The 23,336-nt window shown below is 32.3% G+C and overlaps 2 protein-coding genes across 4 annotated transcripts; one reads left to right on the forward strand and one right to left on the reverse strand.

The window, feature by feature from the left end:
* Positions 1-62: 62 nt before the first annotated feature.
* Positions 63-15,060, forward strand: LOC130636751 (protein argonaute-2-like). Of its 2 annotated transcripts, XM_057446585.1 has the most exons (20): positions 63-324; positions 396-1,901; positions 2,492-2,597; positions 2,846-3,087; positions 3,525-3,566; positions 3,989-4,101; positions 4,527-4,780; positions 4,888-5,050; positions 5,339-5,471; positions 5,670-5,691; positions 5,772-5,895; positions 6,079-6,230; positions 6,686-6,902; positions 7,190-7,271; positions 7,643-7,711; positions 10,153-10,278; positions 11,679-11,792; positions 12,790-12,834; positions 13,115-13,272; positions 13,580-15,060. In XM_057446585.1, the coding sequence occupies exons 2-20, from the start codon at positions 429-431 to the stop codon at positions 13,770-13,772; spliced, it is 3,828 nt and encodes a 1,275-aa protein (XP_057302568.1). In that variant the 5' UTR covers positions 63-324; positions 396-428; the 3' UTR covers positions 13,773-15,060. The 2 variants fall into 2 exon arrangements, with proteins under 2 accessions (XP_057302568.1, XP_057302569.1); XM_057446586.1 differs by lacking the exon at positions 10,153-10,278.
* Positions 15,061-15,232: 172 nt separating this feature from the next.
* LOC130636756 (transmembrane protein 218-like) lies at positions 15,233-17,474 on the reverse strand. 2 transcript variants are annotated; one of them, XM_057446593.1, is made up of 3 exons: positions 16,945-17,474; positions 16,656-16,812; positions 15,233-16,354 (listed from the first exon to the last, which is right to left on the reverse strand). In XM_057446593.1, exons 1-3 carry the CDS (start codon positions 17,043-17,045, stop codon positions 16,205-16,207), a joined length of 408 nt encoding a protein of 135 aa, XP_057302576.1. In that variant the 5' UTR covers positions 17,046-17,474; the 3' UTR covers positions 15,233-16,204. The 2 variants fall into 2 exon arrangements, with proteins under 2 accessions (XP_057302576.1, XP_057302577.1); XM_057446594.1 differs by having other exon boundaries at positions 16,707-16,812; positions 16,945-17,145.
* Positions 17,475-23,336: the final 5,862 nt, after the last annotated feature.

Raw genomic sequence — 23,336 nt, forward strand, 5'->3', positions numbered from 1 at the left:
AAACAATTATGTTTTTGGTGCCATTGTTTTGGATGTTTCATGCTTTCAGGTTTGTCATCTTGGGTAGTAGTTGGTAATCTGATGAAAAAAATGGCGCTTTTAATTTCAACGATAATGTTTAACGATGGGAATATATACTGTCGTGTTTTGAATGGGTTTTGGATGTAATACAATGTCAAGATTTTGTTCATATAAAAACAGTGTTCCATTAGATCAAAGAAAGCTAGAAAAAATGTGAATGAAAGAAATGAAAGAAAGTAAAAGAGAGAAACAGTAGAGTTCAGTTTTTCTAGAAAACACCAGGGAAAACACCAGTTTTATGTGGTATATATGTATATATTTTTTGGTATTTAAATCTTTATATTCTCATGTTGATGTTTAATGTGTTTTTTTAGAAATAAATTTAAAACAACAACCACAGTCAGATAATGACAGAAAAAGTTCATGAGTATGCATGCAAATTAACGTGTTATTGTGTGACAGCCACTTATGCTGTGCAAGAAGTTATTCGATGTTTGTCCAAGCAATGTGACGTATATAAAAACCTCACAGATGTTGATCCTGAAAGGGCATTTTCATCAGTAATATCAGCATGTAAGGAATCTTTGGGTTATGTTAAATCAATCAAATACAGTAATAACAAGGATAAGTTATATGCATCAAAAGGTGTTGTTAAAGAGGAAGTCAATGTAAATGCTTTTGATATAACTGCACTCATAGACTTTCTAGAAAATTTACCAGCTTTTCCTTTGTGTAAAATAAAGTATATTGCGGCGGATGTAACACATGTGAAACACGGTGATGTAAGCTGCGGAGATGTTAAAAAGGTATGTTGTGCAATATGTTTACATTGCACAAAATGTAAAAAAGATTGTAAATTTATAGAATTATGTTCAAAGTTAAGGATTATTCAAACTCTACGGAATTATTATTCTCATAAAACTTATGAAAATTATGCAGAAATTGAAGCAGAATTAAAGAATGAGCCACCAGGTCCACTAGCAACAGAATGGAAGAAGAACCTGAAGTCTTGGGAAGAAGCAATAAAATGGTTATTAGGTTTTTTAAAGAAACATTCCCATATAACAGAAGAAACTTATGGAACTAAGGTATTCGAAGTTGACATAGTAAAAAGGTCGAAAAAAGAAGTTTATTGGAATTATTTCAACAAAGCACCCGAGCTAAAGCTTCTTGTAAATAATATTCCTAATAAGCGATTAGAGTTTAGTGTTGAATGTGATTCAACATCGCCCAATTTAAAGAAGGTTAAAGATTTGAACTCCCAACCTTCCAAGATTTTTCAAAGCATTGTCGAAATGAAGGCCTCAGACTTGTTGGAAAAACAATTATGTTTAGAAAACTCGTCAGAAAAATATCGTATTGATATGGATACCATGAAGTTTACTAATAATGGCCAACAGGAAAATCTTATGTGTGTTTGTGCCACATTTCATGTTAATGGTAACATACCTGATAGCTTTAATAAAATGACATCGAAAGAACCTGAAAAATTAAGGCTTGATCTTACTAATTTATTCCAATCAGAGCTTTGTAAAATATTTCAAGCAGTTGTTAAAGTGACTTGCGTAGGGTGGGAGTTTCATTCAATTCACGTCCATTTTGAGATAAATTTCATGAATTCGGAAATCCAAGCCTTAAAATCTGTCATCCAAAACGCACTTTCAGATATAATTAAAATTTCACAAGTGGGAAGCATTTTGAAAAATTATGATTTAGAGAATTGTGATGTTGATATTTCATTTAAAGAATTTGAAAGTTGTGTGTATAGTCAAAGGCTTACTGTTGGATTCACCATAACTATCTATGATGATGGTCTCATTGATACAGTTGAAAAAATATTACCAAGCATTGAAACAGAACTACACAGTGAAATTAGCAAGGTATGTAACCATTCAGCATTTTTTTTAAATTATATCTTCGTATTTTTTATATGGCCTCTTTTTGTGTTTTTAAAAGTACAAATTGCCTCATCTTACCTATATTATTAAGGTTGCCATTTTTGATAAATGCAACCACAAACTTTGCGTTGAATATCCACCTACTAGTGTTTTTTTTGTTTTGTTTTTTACAGTAACCACATTATTTGATCATTATTCTCAAATCTTTGTGATATTTCGTGCTATGACTTTTTACTTTTGTAAGAGATTACTGCTTCCTTAAAACAAAACAGGCTATATAACATCTTTTATACTTGGCACAATCTAAAACCTTATATTTGGGTAGCAATGTTGAGCTACAAATAGTGCAATTCTCATCCATTCACCACAACATTTAGACACCAGTCAATTCCATGGTGACAGGTGACAGGTTTACTATTTCAAGGATAACTACTTTGCTAGTATCTTTATTTAATAATTTTTCATCTACCCATGTCCTTTCTGTTTGTGTTTTATGGATGCTGATATTTGCGACATTTACCAGTGTTTGAAAAATGGTATGACTTTTAAAGCTTCTTTTTATTTTTATTTAGAAAATTGCCAAATCATCCTATACTCAGACGGAAGAGAAATTTGAAGAGTACATTATTACAGAAAAACCATCACAAAGTGTTTTTAGCCATTGCAAACTAGGAAAAGGTATGTTCTTAAAAAATTTATACTTTAATAAACTTTTGGAAGAGAAAAAAAAGTAATTGTGCTTTGTTAGCATTTTATGCTGAAGTAAACATTCAAACAAATTTTATGCACACCTCAAATTGCGGTTCATGCAATTATGATGATACTGGTGATTCATACTGGAAAAATTAATTATAAAATAAAATCTTTCTCTGTAAAAACTTTCTCCTTTAAAATAGACAAGCCTCATTTCTGACATTCTTATTTAGGTACTATTTTGTCCTCAGTCGTTGAAGAGAAATATAATATACAGCCAACAATTAAAAATAGAAAAGCCATCCTAAATGAAGATATTTACAGTTACGATGTCGATATTGACGACATTTACAGAAGCAAGTCAAACAATATTGTAGCTGCAAAATTAGCTCTTCAATATCCAATGGAATTTCCAAGTGAACCTGTCTGTGATGGGGATTTTTTATATACAAAGCATCCGATTTCATCTTCAAAGGTAAAGTTCGTTTTCTAATTTTTAGTACCATAAAGAAAGAAACTTTTGTAAGTCAAAAACATGGTGAAATGAACAGAAATAACTTTCACAAATGGCCTACTTTAAAATTTTTCACAATAAATAACTGTCCCAAATGATCATTTCAATGATGCTCTGCGAGAATTAACTTTCATGATAATGTGTAGGTGTTAATTAGTATTTGTTAAAACAGGTTTGAAAAGGTACAACAATTAAAAAACACAATTTTTAATCGATTCAAAGAACAATTATTACATGAAACATTGAACATTAAGGATCCCTCCAAAAATTAGGAGAGTAAACAAGAACCCATGGGAATTAACTTTCGGAAATAGCAAATCTTGAGATGTTTTCAGGGCATAAACTTTCACGATTAGGCGTCTGATACGTGTACTAACTTAAATTCTTTGTTCTTTTAGATTGTGCTTTCGGTTACTGATGAAGATGGAACACTGCACCAGGTGTGTTTTCATTAGAGTTATTTAAGGACTACAAAAAAAAGTGACTAAATAATGTAAAGACCAAAAATGTATAAAGTGATGAAATATTTTTAAGTAATGCGTATTTTTTCCAATGCAAATTTTTGTCTGACTTAGAAAGAAAATAACACAAGTAAAAAAGCAGACACATGTTGTGAGATTAATGTGTTTAAACAAAAGATAAAATACAGTTTCTTTGTTTTTTAAAAAAGTACATAATTAGTAATTGCAATTGCTCATCTGTTACATGATTTCGAAAATGAGGTTACATTATCACCAAATTTTATTCCATAGAAATGTCTTTTTGTGAATCTTTTTTTCCTTAAAATGGCATGTTATCAAAAGGTTCACAAAGCCATTTTGGTACAAAGAAGGTATGCATTTAGCAATGTTTTATAATTTAGGTTGTAATAAAATTACGTGGAAAAGTTAACCTTGTAGATCTGAAAAAGGCTGCTTCGTCGATGGTGAAGGAGCCTGGAATCAAAGGTGTTTTAAATCAAGCAAGAAAGTTATGGTGCGAAATTATTTTGTTTCACATAGCTGTATTAAAAATTGCTTCTTTATTTTCTTTTAAGTTCTTACTGTATGTTGCTGACTATTTCTATGAGATATTTGTACTTCATAAGGTGACCTTCCGTTTAATACAAATTTTAAAAGTAATTTTTGTTAGTATTGCTTGCTGAGAAGGACAGCCATAAAAGTGTCAAACTTAAGTTATTTTTTAGCTGCTTTAACATTTTTTATTTAGCTTGTAGTTCAAATAGGAAAATTAAACAGAAATAATAAAATTGTATGGATTTAAGTTCTATACCTTTTTACAATTTAAAAGTAGTTTCTGTGATGTTGTGTATTATGTACCGCCATTATCAATCTTAAGTGTAATACTACTGAAAAGCATTACCTCTGTTTTTTCATGTTATTTTACATTGCATTTTTTAGTTACAATCCCATCTCCATGACCTACGTAACACATTCGGGTGCTGTTAATGTCAGTATGATATGGAGTCCGTGGTCTGACTTTTCGTCAACTGCCTTCATTAAACACTGGGAAATGAATTTTTTGTCAAGAGAAGTGTTCCACAAAAGTGTATCTGTGATTGAATATTTGCATGAATTAACAGGATTTGATGCAACAAAATCTCCAAGAAAGTTAACAGAAAAAGAGCGAAAACTTCTGTTGAATCATATAAAAGGTTAGCATCTAAAGTTGTTAAGTGGTGTGATATTCTTTTAAAATACTATTTGTTGTTATCTTTCGTTCAACAAAATTTAATTGTCAACCTTGTTGCTTTATCTTTAGACTTTGAAGTAAAGCTTACCTATGATGGAACACAATTTTATGTCAATGATGTTATGACGAAGGGACCAAAAGAACTGACATTTGAAAAGAAGCAGCCTGATGGAATAAAAAGGAAATATACCATTGAAGAATACTTTAAACATGAAAAACAAACCACTTTAAAGTAAAAATTATTATAATAAAAATCCGCAGATCAGTTTAGCCACTTTGTTTTCACATTCTCCTTCTATACCTTAAATCTTAAAGAACTGTTATAGGCAATCTAGTTCAGGGCGTCTATCGGACTTTAAAAACTTTAAATATAAAAATTATAACATCTGTCTGATTAGGGGACATTGTCTTGTAGCAACTTTTTCTGATTGCATCTTTTCGAATATTCCTCTTCAGGACCATGGAATTAGTAAAAAGATTACAAACAAGTTAGCGTGTGCACACGTTTTTGTGTTTTTAGATATCCTGATCTCCCATGTCTGCACGTTGGAAGTGTTCACAGGAACATATACATTCCCATGGAATTATGTAACCTCATGAGTACAGAAAAAAGATTAATAGTTCCGTACAAATGTTTGGAAAGAACAGATGATGTATGTGTAACTATGATTTATAATATTTAACTATTCAACTTGTAAAAGTATCTGTTGTTCAGTATTACAATAAAAGACATTTTCGTTCTATCTTCTAATAACTCTTTAAACTCTTTTTTTGTGTCAATTATTTAAACCTGTTTTGCATTATGTGGTTAAAAAAGGCTTTATGTTAAAAACAGATATTTTAATTTTCAGAATTTCAAACATCAAGTGAATGGTAAGTGAATTTGTCGGTAATGTGAAAAAAAAAGTTATGGATTATAATAAACTAAAATAAATAAATGTTTCTCACTTTAGAGATGCTACAGGACCTTGAACAAAACGCTACTGTGAGTTCATGGGGGTTGGTGTTTCATAACATAGAAGCACCCATACCTGAAGAAGACGTGGAGAAATTTCAAACAGAGCTAATAAAATCTAGGTACGGATGAAACGTAAATGTTGTTTATAAAAAGTATAGCCGAATCATTCAAAATAGTTTTATGTCACCATCTACAAATAATACTAATGCAACATATTTCTTCGACTTGCTCTTGACAGGTTTTTAATTTTTAATTATTAATTGCAGAATTAAAATTTTGACTGAGATTTTTATGCTTTTTAGCGCATCTGTTGGGTTAAAAATCGGGCCACCATTGTTTTGTGAGAAATTTAGCGAAAATGATACAGCAGAGAGAGTTGTTTGTGAAGCATTTGAAAGAGATAGGAAGATTGAGTTCCTTCTGGTGGTATTAAATGGGAGATCAAAATTTTATGGTGAGTACAGACATCACACTTAACAATAGTATGATGTTAAGCATTTATTTATATAATTACAGAGGATCGAAATTCATAAGAATTAACCAATCAGGAACAAGTGGAGACCACCATTTTACTTTGATGGAAGAAGTATCTCCCAAAACATTGCGTATTAAACTATCATGTTTAAGAAATGATAAACGTTCATCAATAATATAAATACTGTACAGACAAACTGAAAAATATCATCAAATATAAATAGCGTCAAATATTTAGTTTTTGTTTTGTGGTAAAACATTTTAAAACAGCAAGTTTTTCACTATCTCTGTCTGTGAAGACAATCAGGCTGCCTTTGCCCTGTACGCAATGTTATCAAAACTGATTTTTTTTGTCCTCTGAATTTTTGAGTGGTCAGAATAACCATGTTGTCGTTGGTGTGTCTAGAAGGTTAGTTTACCAATTTATTCCTTTAGGGAACTTGAAAAACATATGCGAGAGTGAGCTTGGATATAACGTTATTGTTGATGGCGAGATCAAGTCTGTATTTAAAGAACGGGGTCTGGTTACCCAGGGTGTTACACTTCAGAATTTTCAAAAACACAATAAAGAGTTGGTTGATAATTTGTCCATTCAGTTGCGCGAAAAGATAGGTGCTGTTTTGACTGAAATTGTTGCAGAAAAACCTGAGAGGTGGGCTGACATTCTGGATAATGTGGACTAGATAATACACAAATTTTTAATAATAATTGTATCTTCCTTTTTTGTGATAAAGGACGATATTTACAACGATTTACCTTCTATATGCCAAGAAGGAATAAATGAAAGTCTGAATTTTCCATAGACTAACAGCTTGTTTTTATTATTTGATTTTTTATTTTTTTTACCTTTCGCAAGCTGTTAAATGTCTCGTAAGTGAGTACTGAATACAATTTTTTTCAAATTTCACTTTCACTTATTGTTTGTTTATGTTTTTTTAGACCATTACACTTATTCAAGGAACCTGTTATTTTCATTGGTGCTAGTCTAACTTTTCAGGCTTCAGGAGAATGTTTTGCAGCAGTAAGTTAACAACAACAAGATAGAGTGTCAACAGTAAAGTGTACATTTTCGAATACACAGTTTAATTTTTATTAAATGAATGACTGCTTTAAAAAACCCTTCCAGTGCAACTTCTAAAAAGTGAATACTCCATAATTTTTTCTTGCATGAACATTACTTTATAAAATAAAATCGACCTTCATAAAGTAAATACAAGTTGACATTCTTTTATTATCTCAATTTGCTCTAAAAATTTTTTACAACAATAAATATCCGTTTTTATATGGCTACTTATACATATATATACGATAGTATCTTGTTTTTAATAGCGAAAGTATCTTGTTTTTGTTAATTTTTTAAGTGGGTAGTCATTTTACATCTTTATTTTTCAGGTTGTTGGTAGTGTGGATCACCTTCCAATGCGATATGAAGCAAGTGTATTTCTGCAAACCAATGAAAAAGTAAGTTCTTTTTTTGTAAATGAAACACAATGTTAAAAATTTTTGCTGTACAATATTTTAACCTCGTAAACTGTCGATTGCAACGTATTATCAGATATGTTACGTATCATAAATTTACAGAAAAATTTAAGTGTCCTCTAGTTCTAAATATTTTTGCATTTGCTTCACAGTAGCAATGTTAGTATACTGCAAATATTCTACATTTTTGTTGTTAAATATTTTTTTATTTTAATCGAAACTTGTCATAAGATGTAGACGCTGCATAAACTATCTATTACAAACGCACCACTATGAAATATCGGAAATAGTGAAACACACAATTCTGCAACTTCTGCTAAGCATATTCAATCTAGCATGGAAAGTGGAAAGCCATGCTAATGAAAATGTTGATGTTGATCTGTTTTTTGTGTTCTGCTCTAATTGGACATCGGAATTTTTTGAGGAAAATATTTATTAAAAAAATTTAGAGTACCCAAAACCGATAAACCATATCCAGCCCCTCATTCACTGTGGAAAGTCACCTATCGAAAAAAATATATTTGGTTCGTTGTTTTTGTGACCTGCTGTTGTTGAACATAATGTTATGTAGAAATAACTATAAAAATTAACAACTTGTCAGAAGGCATGTTTTGCTTAATGGGCAACTTTGCAATATCATCCAGAAAAGTCAATTGAGGAATTTAAGGAGCGATTAATAACACATAATAAGAATATCTATACTTGTTAGTAACATAGCTGTAATTAAGTCTATATCAAATGTTTTTTTTTCTGCCTATCAAGTTGTTAAATTTTTTGCTAAGCAAATGCAATCTATCATTGAAAGTGGAAATCTACTCTAATAAAAATGTTGATGTTGATCCGTGTTCTGCTCTTTTTTTTGATGAAAATATTTATTAATAAAGAAATTTAAGGCACAAGACCGATTGTTTTTTTTTTAATAATTTTTAAGGAAATAATTTCTGATAACGAGAAATACAAAAATACAGAAGTATATATTGATTTGTTGTTTTTGTAACTAATAACTTCGCAATATTAACCAGAAAAGTCAATTATATCTATACAATAAAAATGCGAGATATTTTCTTGGTTTTAAGTATAAAAATATCAAGGGGAATAAATACATTTAAAGAAGTTATTAAAAAAATTAGGCTCAAAAGACCGCAATGTGTTAAGAAAATCTTAAAAAAAAATTAAGAAAATTACCAGGTACAAATGTCGACTTAGTCAGTTTTTTTTGTTAATCTGGTCTTTTTTTTTGTTAATCTGGTCTAAACACAACTCAGTTCTACAACTTGATATTACCTTGTTCTTTATGTGGGCCTCATAAAATAAGTTAAGAGATTCTGGCTAAATTTAAGAAGATTAGGGCTGAGGTAAAAAGTAGCTTTCCTATAAAAAAGTACATGTGATAACTTACAATGTCCCAATAACAGTTATAACAGAAGAAAATAGCAGTGTGTTTTAGATACGAGATAAGTTTTTGTGTTAATTCAAGTAAACCGAGGATGAGAAAAAAATAGGTTTATTTTCTTATATGAAAAGGGGCGCATAATATCTTAGAGAACCCCAATAAAAGTTATGAGAGAAGAAATCACACAGTCGCGTTGAAAACAATATTGGAACGACATTTTCCATGTCAATTTATTTAATATTATTACGTGTAGTGTAGCGATATCCGTAACTTGCTTTTTAGTTTTAACATAAACTTCTTCCAAACGATATAAGCTGGTTTTTTATGCCTGCTGATATTACCAAATTTTGCTAAAGGCAGTGGCACTGGCGAACCACTAGTCCAAAACCTATGAAGCAGAATCACGGCCATAATTCAACTGAAAGTCCTCAAATTAATTTTTAGATTCAATGTTCAACCCCGTAATTGGGCGCTCTTTCAAACCATTACAATATTTAGTAAAAGACGTATTTTCTATTTATTTTCAAAATACATTTGCTTTTTTTTGGTCATACTGTATAGCAAACTATCAGTGGTTGGTTTCAACAGAAAAATTTTTGCATGTTGACGGGGGCGAAATGTGTTTATAAGCAATACTTGTTTATCAAACAAGAACGTAGAAATAGCATTTATTTTATGTAAGATATGCAAAACCACAACTATGTGCAATACTACTAGCTTCCGTTATAAAATTTATTTGTACCTTCAGTACAAAAATTGTAAAATATTTAAACGATATGGTTAAAGTTTAAAGTAATGAATGTTTATTTGTTGAATGTTATCTTTGATGTACAAATTTCTGTTCCTCTTTTTGTTTCTGCGAGAGATTCTCATTTAGCATGGTTAGAAAAAGGCGATAATAAAAATAAAAATAAGCAACTTTTCGCGCCTTAGATGCTGGACGTTTTAAATTGACTTAATTCCACTGGTGTGTTAAGCAAGTTTTCGAAACAGTATGACTGTTAAAGCTTTCTTGTTATTGTTATTTTAGGCTGTTATCCTCGATCTTTTAAAAGCAACAAAAAACTGCTTGTTAAGTTTTTGGAGAAACCTAGGAGTAAAGCCATCAAAACTTATATATTATCGCCTTCGTGTGCACGACAGAGAAATACCAACGGTAGCAATGTTCAGGTTTTTTTTTAAATTCATCTCAATAAATTTACCTTCTGCGAAATAACAAGTTGGTTGGTGATATATGTTTTTACCCATTGAATTTCACATGAATATTAATACTTACTTATCATGATCATTATTCATACCAGCAGTCGTTTCTTAGCATCTAATTTATGATGTCATAGTTAGGCTTAATTACCTAAATATTGGATATGATTCTTTAAACCTTTATAAGAAACCAACTTGTTTTTTTGTGGTAGGTAAGCTTAAAACAATGTCCTTCAAAATCAATGTTTTCAAGACCAAAAATTTTCCCACTTTTATATTGTGTCCAACTTGAAGATTTAAGGCCAAGGTTGGACCAAGTATTATTCTGTAAAGGCGCTGTCTCTATTCAGCAGCCTCAATGGAAAAGTGTGGATGAAATAAGAGAGAAAAGTGAAAGTTTGAGAGAGGAGAATGGAAAATAGTAATGAAACAGTCACCTAAAAGATTTGGTCGTTGTCGCGGAATTTAGTTCAGAAAATTGGTTAGAAAATATGAGAAAAACCAAACGAAAAATTAAAAAGTAAACTGGTTGAAACGAGTGTACATTCTAGGGGGTTTGTATGAAGAGGGTTACGTTTCCGTAAGATATCCTTGGTCACACCTTCGTACCCTGAATAGAACATGTAAACTCGTTGCCATAGAGATAGAAATAGAGCTCCATGCACTAACTAAACATACACCAATGGATTTGTTACTTTGAGAAGTGCGAATTAGCGATCTTCTTGAAATGTTGAGAAGACTAAAGGAAATTGTTATCAAAACTATTCAGACAGGCATGATGTTATATATAACTGTCGTGGCCATGGAGAAATTTGTTTTACAAGAATACCCTGTTTCACATTCGTATAAAGAAATAAAACGTTGAATATCTTTAGTAGTGTATTGATTGGAAGTGTCCAGGACGAATATAAGTGCGACAGAAGTTAAATGCTGCAGCACTGAGCAAGGCTATCAACAGGCTTTTTGGTGTAAAAAACACCACACAGATATTTTAAGACAGTTCAAATATGTGGTTTGTTGTTTAAACAAAGAAAAGAGGTTGTATGTAGTAAGGGTTTTGTTACAACTTTAATCAAAAGTTAGGATCTACTCGATAAAGAATAGATGGATTGTTGTTTGGCGTTTGTTATACGATGTGTTTGTTACCATCATTGCTATAACGAGAGTGTTTTAGTGGAGTCAGATTCTGACTCCAACATACCTAACATCTGCTGCGTGTCTTCGTAAATAATTTTATGTTTTATCTTGTTATTGCTTTTTTTTTGTAAAGACATAATATCGAGAAAATTGTTTAACTACCCGAAGTATAACTTTTTAAATGCTATTATTTTATTGTCATGTTTTCTTTTTTTCCAGGTTTTAAACGCAGAGTTGTATGCGCTTCAAAAGGCATGCACTGGCCTACATCCAGACTATCAACCAGGGATTACGTTCATATCAGTTAAAAGAAAACCATTTCTTGTTGACGAGGTATGAAAGACTTACTGTGTTTTACACATTGTTGTGATCTCAAATCAGACATAACATTTCGTTAGTAGGAATTAAATTATTTCTAACTAACAGCTAACGTTATGGTTGAAAAATGATTTGGATGTTTTTGCTGATTTGCAGCAGAAATCTTGAAATTAGTTTGTGTAAGATTTATACTAAAAAAAGTAAAGGAATATTTACTTAAAGTTCCAAAAATAAAAGATAAAGTAAAGAAATAATGGTAGTTTGTGTTGCCATTAAAACGCTCAGTGTTTTTGTTTTCGTTTTAGTTTACTGTTACTTTAAAAATTAAAAAAAGACCTGTTAACCAACTTTTTAAGCTGGATAATAGAAGCCCAACATCATTTTATACCTTGGTTTTCCTTTAAATATCATATTGGGGATCCAAATATAACTAGAAATAACAAAAAAGTCCCCTACATATTTTGGAAAATTATGATTTTTTCGATATAAGCACTTACCTTGGTTTCAACTCAAGTTTTCTGATAAAATAAAATTTCTTTTTCAACTAGCTAGCTAGCTTTTTAAAATTTTGCATACAGACAGACCGGTTTATTGTACATAAAACCCAATTATTAAACCGGGTATTAAATACCTTCTTAATGCTAGTAACATAGCATTTTTTTTAACAAATACATCTCCTCGTGTTGTCTCTGTTTCCTCGTCAAAACAATCTGTCGATTTACTGATATTTAATGCATCCAATGAACGTAGCTTATTTTTCCCGCCAAAAAGAATACTAAAGGAAAATTTTTCATTTTTTAGAAAATAAAAAAAAAAGTAGCAAATTCATGATAAAAAATTTATTATTCATAAACAGGTTGTCTACACGTCTATGTTGTTCTAAAGTGTATATAATTTCTTGCATCTTGACCTTTTAAGTGGTTTGTTTATTACACGCCATTCTTTAAAAATTGCGGAGATTGAGCTTATTGAATCGTTTCGTATTTAAAGATGCTTTTTTAAATCTTTTTAGAAGAAAATTCTGAACGTACCTGGATATTGTCACGCTGGATTCAAGGTACCTAAGATCTTTATAGTAATTTATAGAGACTTTCCTGTCATAAAAGTGTTTCAGAAAGTTCTGTCTCGTTGTTTTGAACATAAGTGAAGATGTATGAAATATTTGTATCAATATTATCAGAATAAAAATAATTTTATATTCGTTGATTCACAAAGGCACTGGTAAATAAGCTAATCAGCTTTATTTCCTGGTAAAATTTTACATTCTGCAGTCGGTGCATAGGAAATACAAGTGATGCCTATAATTTGTTAGGTTTTGACTGAAAGTATTATTTTAGGAAAGCCGACCATTCATTTACCACATTTTATGGGACGACAGTGGTTTCGCAATTGAAGATTTGAAAAAGTTATCTATTTTTCTCTGTCATGCTTCTCCATGCTATTATTATGCTCATCTGGTCAGCGAAAGAATGAAGTATTTCATTACGACAAAGAGGTAAAATTGTTATAACAAATTATTGCTTTTATAACATGTATTGCGAAACATCTGTGGCGTTTTTTAACGTTTCATACCGTGAATACTGTAATAAACACCCTTCCCCCTAAAAATCTTAAACATTAAAAAACGTTCAAGCATTTAAAAGAGCATTTAGCTACGGTATACTCTAAAATGTTAATTACTAAAATAAAAACAGACAAATTCTATGATTAGCATAAACTCTTGTTCATCTTTTTAACTGGCGGAGAAAGGGCTCTGTGAAGGAGATTTCTGACCTTCCCCACTGTACATTTTGTTATTTCAGAAAAAATAAACCATCTGAGGGTACACGGGGCAGTGGAAAAATGTCGTATGACATCACAGAGCGTATGAAACAACACCCAGCGTTAGGGAACAAATTTTTGTATACGAGAAAGAATGAAGACGGGGATTCATGCAGCATTGTCACCAAATCGTTGAATGCAACAAAATCGAAGGACTCAGCTGGAATATTTTAAATTAGCACAAAATATGTTTCACATGGTTGCTTAACGAAACAAAATTTATGTTAGAATTTTAGATTAGATTTTAGCAAATAAGCAAGAGCCACATCTCCATTACTTATTTGTTTGAAGCATTTTGAGTTTGAGTAAAAAGTGCTAATCACTTGACATGGAAATATTGATGTAGTTCTGTTCTTGTTTTGAAGGAAATGCGGTTTTTGTTATTTAGAAAAAGTAAACGAAATAATATACATTATACAGTTATATTGGATTATATTGCGTTTAACTTTTCGCTCGTCGCGAGCTAAGATTGTTCTGCAAGTAAAGTTTTTCAAACTTTTCGTTATTCCTCCAGCGACGAAGATTTTGTTTTGTTGATTATCTTGCAATTCGCAACTATTCACTGAAACAAAATTCTTGTGGCTGGCGTGAAACGGGACGCTTGAAACAACGTCACTCGCCCAAAAACTCGCCAGCGACAATCGAAAACCGTAAGTAAATAATCAAGTCAAGTTATTCTTTATGTGATGGTAACGCGCTAACCTGTCTTGTTAAACGGCGGGTAAAATGGATGTGAACCAAAAACTCGAGCGTCATGTACGAAACGACACATCTACACGTATTTTTTTTTAAAATTATAGAATTACACTGACTTTTAAAACGTTACATTTAATTTTAGTTGAGCTTTTTTTTTTTTCTGTATTGCGCCAAATTATTTCTTTCATTGACCAACAGTACTCACTGTAATAAGGTATAATTGGAAAATATTCTGGAATCTAATTTTTATTTTACGGCAGTTTTATATTTAGAATTATGCTTGACGATCTCTAATTTTATTCTCCGATTGATGTCATTTCTAATTTCTCTTTATTCCGCCAATGGCAGGGAATCGCCCGTGTGCTTAAATTTTTGTCTCGCTGAGTAGTTGGAAAATTCGAACTATTAAGCGAGACAAAATCTCTGCCCTTGGCCACAGGACGTGATCTTCGGAACTTTTATTATATAAGATTTGTATATGGTAAAGGCTCGTTTCCATTTGACGGCATTTTGCGTCATAGCGCGAAAGCTCACGAGTTTTTTTTGTTATCGCATGCGCACAACAACAAAAATTAGAGATTTTGTCCAAGTGCGCATGTACTAACAAAAAAGCTCGTGAGCTTTATGCGCTGTGGCGGAAAATTCAGTCAAATGGAAACGAGCCTTTACTAATACATAAGCTTCAGAATTTTATCATTTATATTTTGTATTTTGTATTCCACTCATAGAGAGATGAAGATTTGTATGTAATACACTCACTCCTCAACTTTATTTCTTTTAATTTTTTCCAATCTTACATTTTTGTTAAAAAAAAAAAACGTGTATCGCCGGCACTATCGATCCTGATTTTTGGGCAACTTATCCAACCTTTTCTTAATAATCAGTTGAACATTGAAAGATCATGCTTGACGCAAACACATAAAACAAACGTATTTAAATTTTAAAAGGTAATTTTCTTCCTTTTTGAGGTCCTAAGTACCTACCATAAGGGAAGAAAAGTATACGCAACATTGCGAATTCATGGTCAAAAAAATCGTAAATTGCGGAACTAAAGATTGCGCATCTGATATTTTGTAAAGAATTGCGGAATTTATTGCAAATTGAAGCAAAAATCCATGAATTTTTCCACAAAATCGCTTGATAAATTTTTCATCTCTGTGCTATTTTAATCTCATACAAACCTGGAGAATTTGTTTCATTGTCTCACATTTCGTGATGGGGAGACGCTATTATACCAGGTTCTTTTAAATTCTATGCATGAAACATGTATGAACTGTAAAATCGAGCAACCCTACAAAAGCTTGTACTGGAAATACCATTGTATTGCATGATTAAAGTGTCTGACTTTTTCTTTTTATATGTAATTTTTTATCGTTAATTTTTAAACATTACATGCAAATTTCGAACTACTTTACAATATTGCCTAAATTTACTTTTTTCATCTTGGTCATTAAGATTTGTTTCTTTGAAAATTTCTTTCGATGCAAATAATTAAGGATTTTTTCCTGTAAACCTTTATATAGAAAAACAACGACAGAAATAACTCGTCTTTTTTTTGGAAAAATTCAGGTTTCTACCTAAGCAAAATTGATCAAATCCATTCATGTCGATTGATTGCAAAAGTAGGATGACCTTCTACTTTTTCATTAGGCGATCAATTTGACCATTTTCGTTTGAGTCGAAACCCGAAGCAAGCAAAACTGTTGTCTTTACAATTCCCTTTACACTAGTGGTAAAGGCGATATCAACTTCCATAATAAATCTCACATGGATGTCTAACGATACAAAATGTTTTTTTTTTGTTAAAGCATTAAAACACGTGTATAACGCCCACAATAAACACGCGACAAAATGACGATCGGAAAAGAAGATGATATGCAGCTCTCCATGGATGTTTGATTAGGTGATTGTTAAAATGTGTATGTTTTTTTCACTTTCGCAGCAGCAGCTATATTCGGCATCAGCACGTGATCAAGCATATATGCAACCAAAGCAATCAATAAAAACAATGTGATAAAAACTGCGTAGAGAATTCTTGGGATGGCAAACGTATCCACACTCTGAAAAAGATAATAAAATTAACATTAAAACGAATTCTTAAATACAAAAAAAAGCAATAGAATTGTAATCCAGACCAAAGTGTACAGAGGGAACTAAAAAACAACTGGTTAGCTGAAATACATGCTGACAGTAACAGCCGGTTCATGAAAAATTATACTCGAAAAAATTTACCTGTAATGTGTAAAACGTAAGGGCGGACATACTTAACAACTACAATGTATGTTATTTCTTGTAGCCCAGTAATTCTCAGTTTGTTTAAGAAAAAACATACTTGAATGGGACTTGGGGCAAAAAACTTACGCAAATTCCCACGTCTGTCTCAGTCGAAAATGTAATAAGATATTCATTCACCTCTTCGTTCTGATCTATATCCACTTCGCCAACTTCTTTTCGTGGATAAAACACCATGACCAGTGTTAACAAGACAAGCAAGAAACCGATACCGAATACTCCAGCTCTACAAAAACAAATCTTATTCAAAACAAATTTATCTAAAGATTCATTTCTACTATATTTATGTCTGCATTTTACAGTTGCTGAAACAAGTGCCTATTTGAGTGAGAAGAATTTGAACAAGAAGGTAACTTACTGCTTTCCAGATCTAGATAACAACAAGCATACAAAAATTCCAACAATCCAAATAATCCCAAGTGAAAATAACCCAGTTCCAATTCCAAACACCAAACCCATGATATGGCTTCTGGGTTATATCATCAGCCAGAATATATTCACTGTCTGTTCAAATTTCATATTTTTAATTACTGAAAATCACAATAAAAATATTTTTACAATTTATATACAACAACATGCTGCATGTTTTTGTATATAAATTCGAAAACGGCTCAGATATGCTTATGTTATAAGTAACTGTCAAAAGAGCTTATTGCTGAAAATGTAAGCAGAGAGATCCAACTATTTAAACAACGCAATAGGTTTACAACAACAATATTCCACGCCTTGTTTTGCCGAAATTTGATTATTTGAATCCCTTTAAAAATATTTTCAAAAATGAATACAAATTTTAAATAATCATTTAATAATCAGCGTTTGAAGCGCTTTAAATCAATGTTCACAATGTCATTCCCTTTCTAAGGTTTCTTTTTGCATTTAGGCTTAAATGCTCATAAATGTCTGAAGCTTATGCTGGAATTATAATGTACTTTGTTTAATTTTTGGAATTTCCCATGCTTGCTATGCTTATATAAAGAGTTCTATTATAAGGATACTATTCGTAAGTAAATAGTAAGGAATAACATAAACGTAAAGTGTTTATGTCTATAATATTATACATAAATACCAATAATACATAAATATTAAAAAAAGAAAGAGAAGTTTTACATAAAAATATGACTTAACACTTATCTATGCATTATATTATCAAAACTACACAAAACACCTTCACCTACAACAAAATATAACATGCATAAAACATCTTCATATGCACACTACAAAAGCACAAACGACCCATCCATGGTATCTGATTTACCTGTCAATTTTCCCGGAGTAGATTTCTCTTTAAGTTTGTGTCTATCAACAACTTTATTCTTCACAGCAACTGGAGTACTTTGGAAACCATCAATGACAACTAAGCTGGTATCTGCACTCCCACTAGTCAACACATCTGACATATCATCGACAACAACACCACTATCACTACTGCTGGTAAATTGGTGCTTTCCAAAACGTGGAATGACAGTAAAAAGAAAATAGTTTGTCAGTGGTTTTCAGTAGGTTTGCTGCTTTTTATCATTTCTTCCTTCCTGAGTGCTTCTGCTAAGGAATTGTCTTTCAAGAAATCAATAACTTTTCCTGTATGAAGGTTTTCTTTTGCAACATGCTCTTGCTGTTTTACAAATACTTCATACTCAGGAATTAGAAGCAACATTGCATCAATATTTTGTTTAATTTTCTCAATAGCTTGGGAGATTTCGTTGTAATATTCGGACTCTATAATAGCTGAAAGTATTTCTAAACATGCATCATAGCAATCTTCAACAAATTTCACATCACCTATATCATTCTTTGAATCATCATCATAAAGAAGTCCTTTCTGAATTATATTGAATAGCAAAAAACCTGTAATATCATCAAGCACATCCTCATACAGGTTCATCTATGAAGCATACTCTTTCCGGTGCCAACGCAAATTTTTTAACAACCACTTCATATCATGCCTTTCTTTGCATTCTTCTGGGTTCCCAAATATTTTACGCTGAGAAGTATTCCAGCTTGTTTTAGCTTTAAAGCCACTTAAAAAAAAGTGTTTTTGCTTTGTCTTGGGCTGTTGTTTATATGTAAATACTACAGTGTGGTGGAGAGCAACAGCAGTTTCTTGTAAGCAATAACGGATGAACTGTAAGAGTGTTGAATGAAATGGATCTCTTATGAATGATGTCCTGCCAGTTTCTTTGAAAATTTCTGGTGATTGACCAAGCAAATTTACCAAATCTGAATTGAGTGTTGAGTAACTCATGTTAACACTAAAAAAAAAAAGCTAGTAAGATAACAGATATGCAGGTACATACTCCAAGATACTCCTCTGTCTGTGGTTCATTTTGTGGTTTGGCTGCAAAATTTATGTTAAAGATGGATGGATGGATGGATGGATGGATCGATGGATAGATGGATGGATGGATGGATGGATGGATGGATGGATGGATGGATGGATGGATGGATGGATGGATGGATGGATGGATAGATAGATAGATAGGTAGATTCCAGGAGGGGTCATGGCTTAGATGGAGAGTCCTAGAGTATATAATGCTCATTTTGAGCTACGCAGACCCAATTAGGGCCCGCACTCTACTAGACAACTCCCGGCAACATCCAACAGCCAACACATTGTGCCATCTCCCCAATTTCCCTCACCTAGCTTGGGTTAACCCGGGGCTATGGTAACATTCACTTGCCCATGTGGAATCACCGTCAAGAGGAATCAAACCCCGGTCTCCTGCACAGAGTACGAGAGCTATAACCACTAATCTACGCGCCACATAAATAATGACCATTTAATGGACCTTGTTTAATAGGCTCAACATGAAAAAAATGTATTTTAGATTACGAACAGTTTAGATAGAACAAATACAAAAATCTAGCTATGGATTTATTTCATCACAGTGTGTATGCATGATCAGTCAATCCCAAACCTTATTATAGAGAGGAGGATAATTGGGTAAGAAAGTGTAGAGACTTGATAGTTCCTGGGGCAAAGCCCAGAGGCAGACCGAGAAAGACTTGGCAGGAGGTTATAAGGACAGACTTGATACAGAGGAAGTTGAGTTTAGATCTAACACAGTCTAGATCAGATTGGAAGAGGGTCATTAATATACCCCGTTCAACCCATGCTAGCATGGAAAACGGACGTTAAGCCGAGAATGATGATGATGATGATGATCTTGAAAATATAATTTACATTTGGTTGGTCAGTGAATCTGTTCTGCCCAATCTTTGGACATAAAAATGCCCAGTCTTAAGACTGGCCGGCTAGTCTTAAGACTGGGCAAGGCGTCACAAGATTGGGCAGGAGACCATGCTAGGCTCATCTTTAGACGCCTTTTAAATTTTAAAGATGGGATGTGCCACACAAGCTCTGTTGTTTGCGAGACCCAACAACCATTCTCAGGCACATTAAAACATCATATTTTGGGGTATATGGTAAACAAAAAACGAACAACAAAAAACTGTTAAATTGACCAGGCCAGTTTTTTGGCATAGTGAAAATCGTAGATAGCTAGCACGTTTTATACATTTGACATTTATACATAGCTCGTAGTGACCAAATTTTTTTTTAACAAAGGTTTATATATAAAGAATCAGATAAATCGTGAGCTGTTAACTTCATTTTGAATGACAAGTTTAGCTAGCTAGCTAGCTAGCGATAGTCAGCCATATATGGTTGAATAGTTTCAATTTTTTTATACACATATTTATATAAATTATATAATTTTTTCGCCTTTTGATTTACCAAGAAAAGTTTCAATTTAAAGTTCCTTTTAAGAGGTACAGTCTAAAATCATCACTGTTCTCTTTGTTTTCCACAATTGTTCTAAGATTGGACATGTATTTCTATAGATTGGGCAGTCCAGTCTTAAAACTGGCTACCCATTTGTCACTGTCAGAAGATTGGCCTGGCCAGTCTTAAGACGGTCCATGTTCCAAAATTGGGCAGAACAAATCAATCTACTAATCCCAGCCAAAGTTTTTAAACTATAATTTAATTTTATTCACCTAAAGTCTAGCTACATTTTATTGCCTGTTGATTTTCCTGATTTTTCACACATACACATAAACTTTGACATTCTTCAATAAAGCTGAACAAATAGGTTTATCCTACGTAACAACAGGGAACAAGGTAGCTTGCCATTTAAGTAAAATTGGATACAAAAATTCCATCTTTTTGTTGTAGATTGAAAAATATTCTCAAAAAATACTCAAACTTAACATTTTTGAGTTGCATGTAAGCAATACAACATATAAATAAACAAAGAGCTTTTCTTGAAACATATTTGCCTGACATTTGATTTTATTAAAAATATATGAATTCCCTGTTTTCCCTGATCTGGCAGTGCAGTCACCATATGATGCAACATACAAAACAAAGAGAATCTTTTTTAAAATAACATTTAGCAAAAATTATCTAGTTAGCTACTAGCTAGACCTAGAGACTTGCTGTCCATAACATAAGTGTTCCAAATGTTACAGCTAAATAGAATTAAGTAATAGTTTCAACAAAGGCAGACCAGACACTTTTAGATTTTTACAGTTGGGAAATAACAAATACACTCTAATTTGGCTCCGTGGGAACAACTGTTTTTGAATCAGATAGTTGTCAGTACCGTTCACCATATACAGAGCTGATATTGAAATTACGAATTACGTTATTATTGTTGTTTCATGAATAATAAGAAACAGAAAATGCATTTTCTACCACCAGCTAGAGTACAAAGTTACAAAGTTTCTTTCTGTATCAAAAAGAACGCTGATCTGGCTTATCCAGGCCCCCTGCCTCTACACCCTGGAGCACTTCGCAGACGAAAGTATGGAGCGGGAGAGGCGGGTCAACAACCCTGAACCAAGGGCCTGTAGCGTTTTTTGATATGGAGAGAATGGAAACGCGTACGTTTCATCCTCGTATCAAAAAACGCTACAGGACCAGGGTTCGAAGTTAGCGAGTCAATAATGCGTAGTCCAATTTTGTTTTAATTTATTGCGCGACCACTATTTTTGAAAATCGTAATCCAAATCAAACAATGTTAAACTCAGCAGCATCAAGCTAGCCAGATATGATGCTGAGTTTGACTAGGTTAAGATACAGAGTCAATAATATGATTAAACTTATACTTAAATGCAACAAACTGTTTATTATTTCTAAAGAAATTCGTGTTACTGAAAAAAAATTAGAGGACCATGAGAAAAGTAGATCCATAATGAGTGCTACCGGTAAGAAATATTCAACTTAAATTTCATTATCGAAGGCAGTATAGAGTCTCTGGCATTCTTTCTCTCTGGCATATTGATGGACATCGGTAAATCATTTTGTGAGTATGAGTGAAATTTTCATTTTTTATTGTTTAAACAACACCCAACAACTGAATATTTTTGCCGATTAATGGTATTTTTTTTCGACTCTTGTTTTCAATTATTGACGGAAGGAACAGGAAAATAATTTTCTTGGAATGCAATACAAACAACAAATCAAAAAAGGTTGTTATTTTTAACAGCCGTGCGAAAGTACGACCTGTTGTCGAGAGTCAGAGGTGACATTGGGCTTAAGAATGTTGATGTACCTTGGTACATGTACACTCATTCCAAAACAGGTCCCAGTCGAGGAAGATTTTTCTCATGAAAAACTGTGCAAACCCATTCATTGAACATTTGTGGGTTGATGTATATCTTGGTGTTATCCACATTTACTATCATTTGTTTGTAAACTTAGAAAATTTGAATAGGAACATTTTAAATATAGATGATGAAGTGCATATGATTGCGCTACACAACTCTAAGGTGCTGAATACCCCTTATTTTATTTGGAAATCTTACGGACCTCTTTATAAGAGCACTATTGGGTGATTTAAGCATACTGTCGTTGACTTTATGTCAACAACAGTATGCTTAATGATAATTTAACATTTCCCTAATATCCACTTCCAAATAGCAATCAGTTGCAAATGTTGACAGTTTATGTCTGCAAATTCTTCCTTCAAATATTTCGCATTCGTTAATAGATTTATGCCGCGCCTTTTCTCCAATATTCTGAATATGAAGTAAAAACCTTTCTGTCTCAAATGAGGCAGCATTACAAGTGGCCATATTATACAGCATGACTTTTTTCTTTGTCGTTGAATGGATACATGGTTTCTTTGATCACATTAATGACGTTGTGACTCAGATTTTATTGTTTTTCTTTAGATTTCTTTAAATAATATGAAATATCATCGTTCTTTCTTATTCCTAGTCGGTCGAGAACAATGGCGATAATTGTCGTACACACAAATGAGATTCTGTCCATTTTTGCCTAGTTGATATTGAGTTGTTCATTGCACTGATACCGATCCTTTGACTTGCCTCTTCAGCATTGATAGTTTGCTCTAACGTTAAATCAATAGGTGTAGTAGAAAAGGTTTTCTTGTTTGTGTTATACCAAGCCAGTCTTTTCTGAAATTATTACAAACTTCTGGTTGTGATTTACGAAGCGTATTACTAGAATCACCTTATGAACAGTTAATTTGATTCATCGCGTAAAAATCAATTCTTACTTTTCACACTTCCATTAAAACTGTCGTATATTTGCAAACCCACGTAATTTAACCAAAATACAGAAGTTTTTTCCACGATTTCCCTTCTTAGTTTTAATGCAATAACTTGCATATTTGTGACAAATATCTTCTATTCCTTTTGATAATTTGAGCTCAGTTTTATGTAATTCATCTCAATCTCACAAATCTACCTGACCTGCTTATAATCACACATGTAGTCATTGTC

This window comes from Hydractinia symbiolongicarpus, chromosome 3 (genome assembly GCF_029227915.1).
Source record: "Hydractinia symbiolongicarpus strain clone_291-10 chromosome 3, HSymV2.1, whole genome shotgun sequence".
Taxonomy (NCBI): Eukaryota; Metazoa; Cnidaria; class Hydrozoa; order Anthoathecata; family Hydractiniidae; genus Hydractinia; species Hydractinia symbiolongicarpus.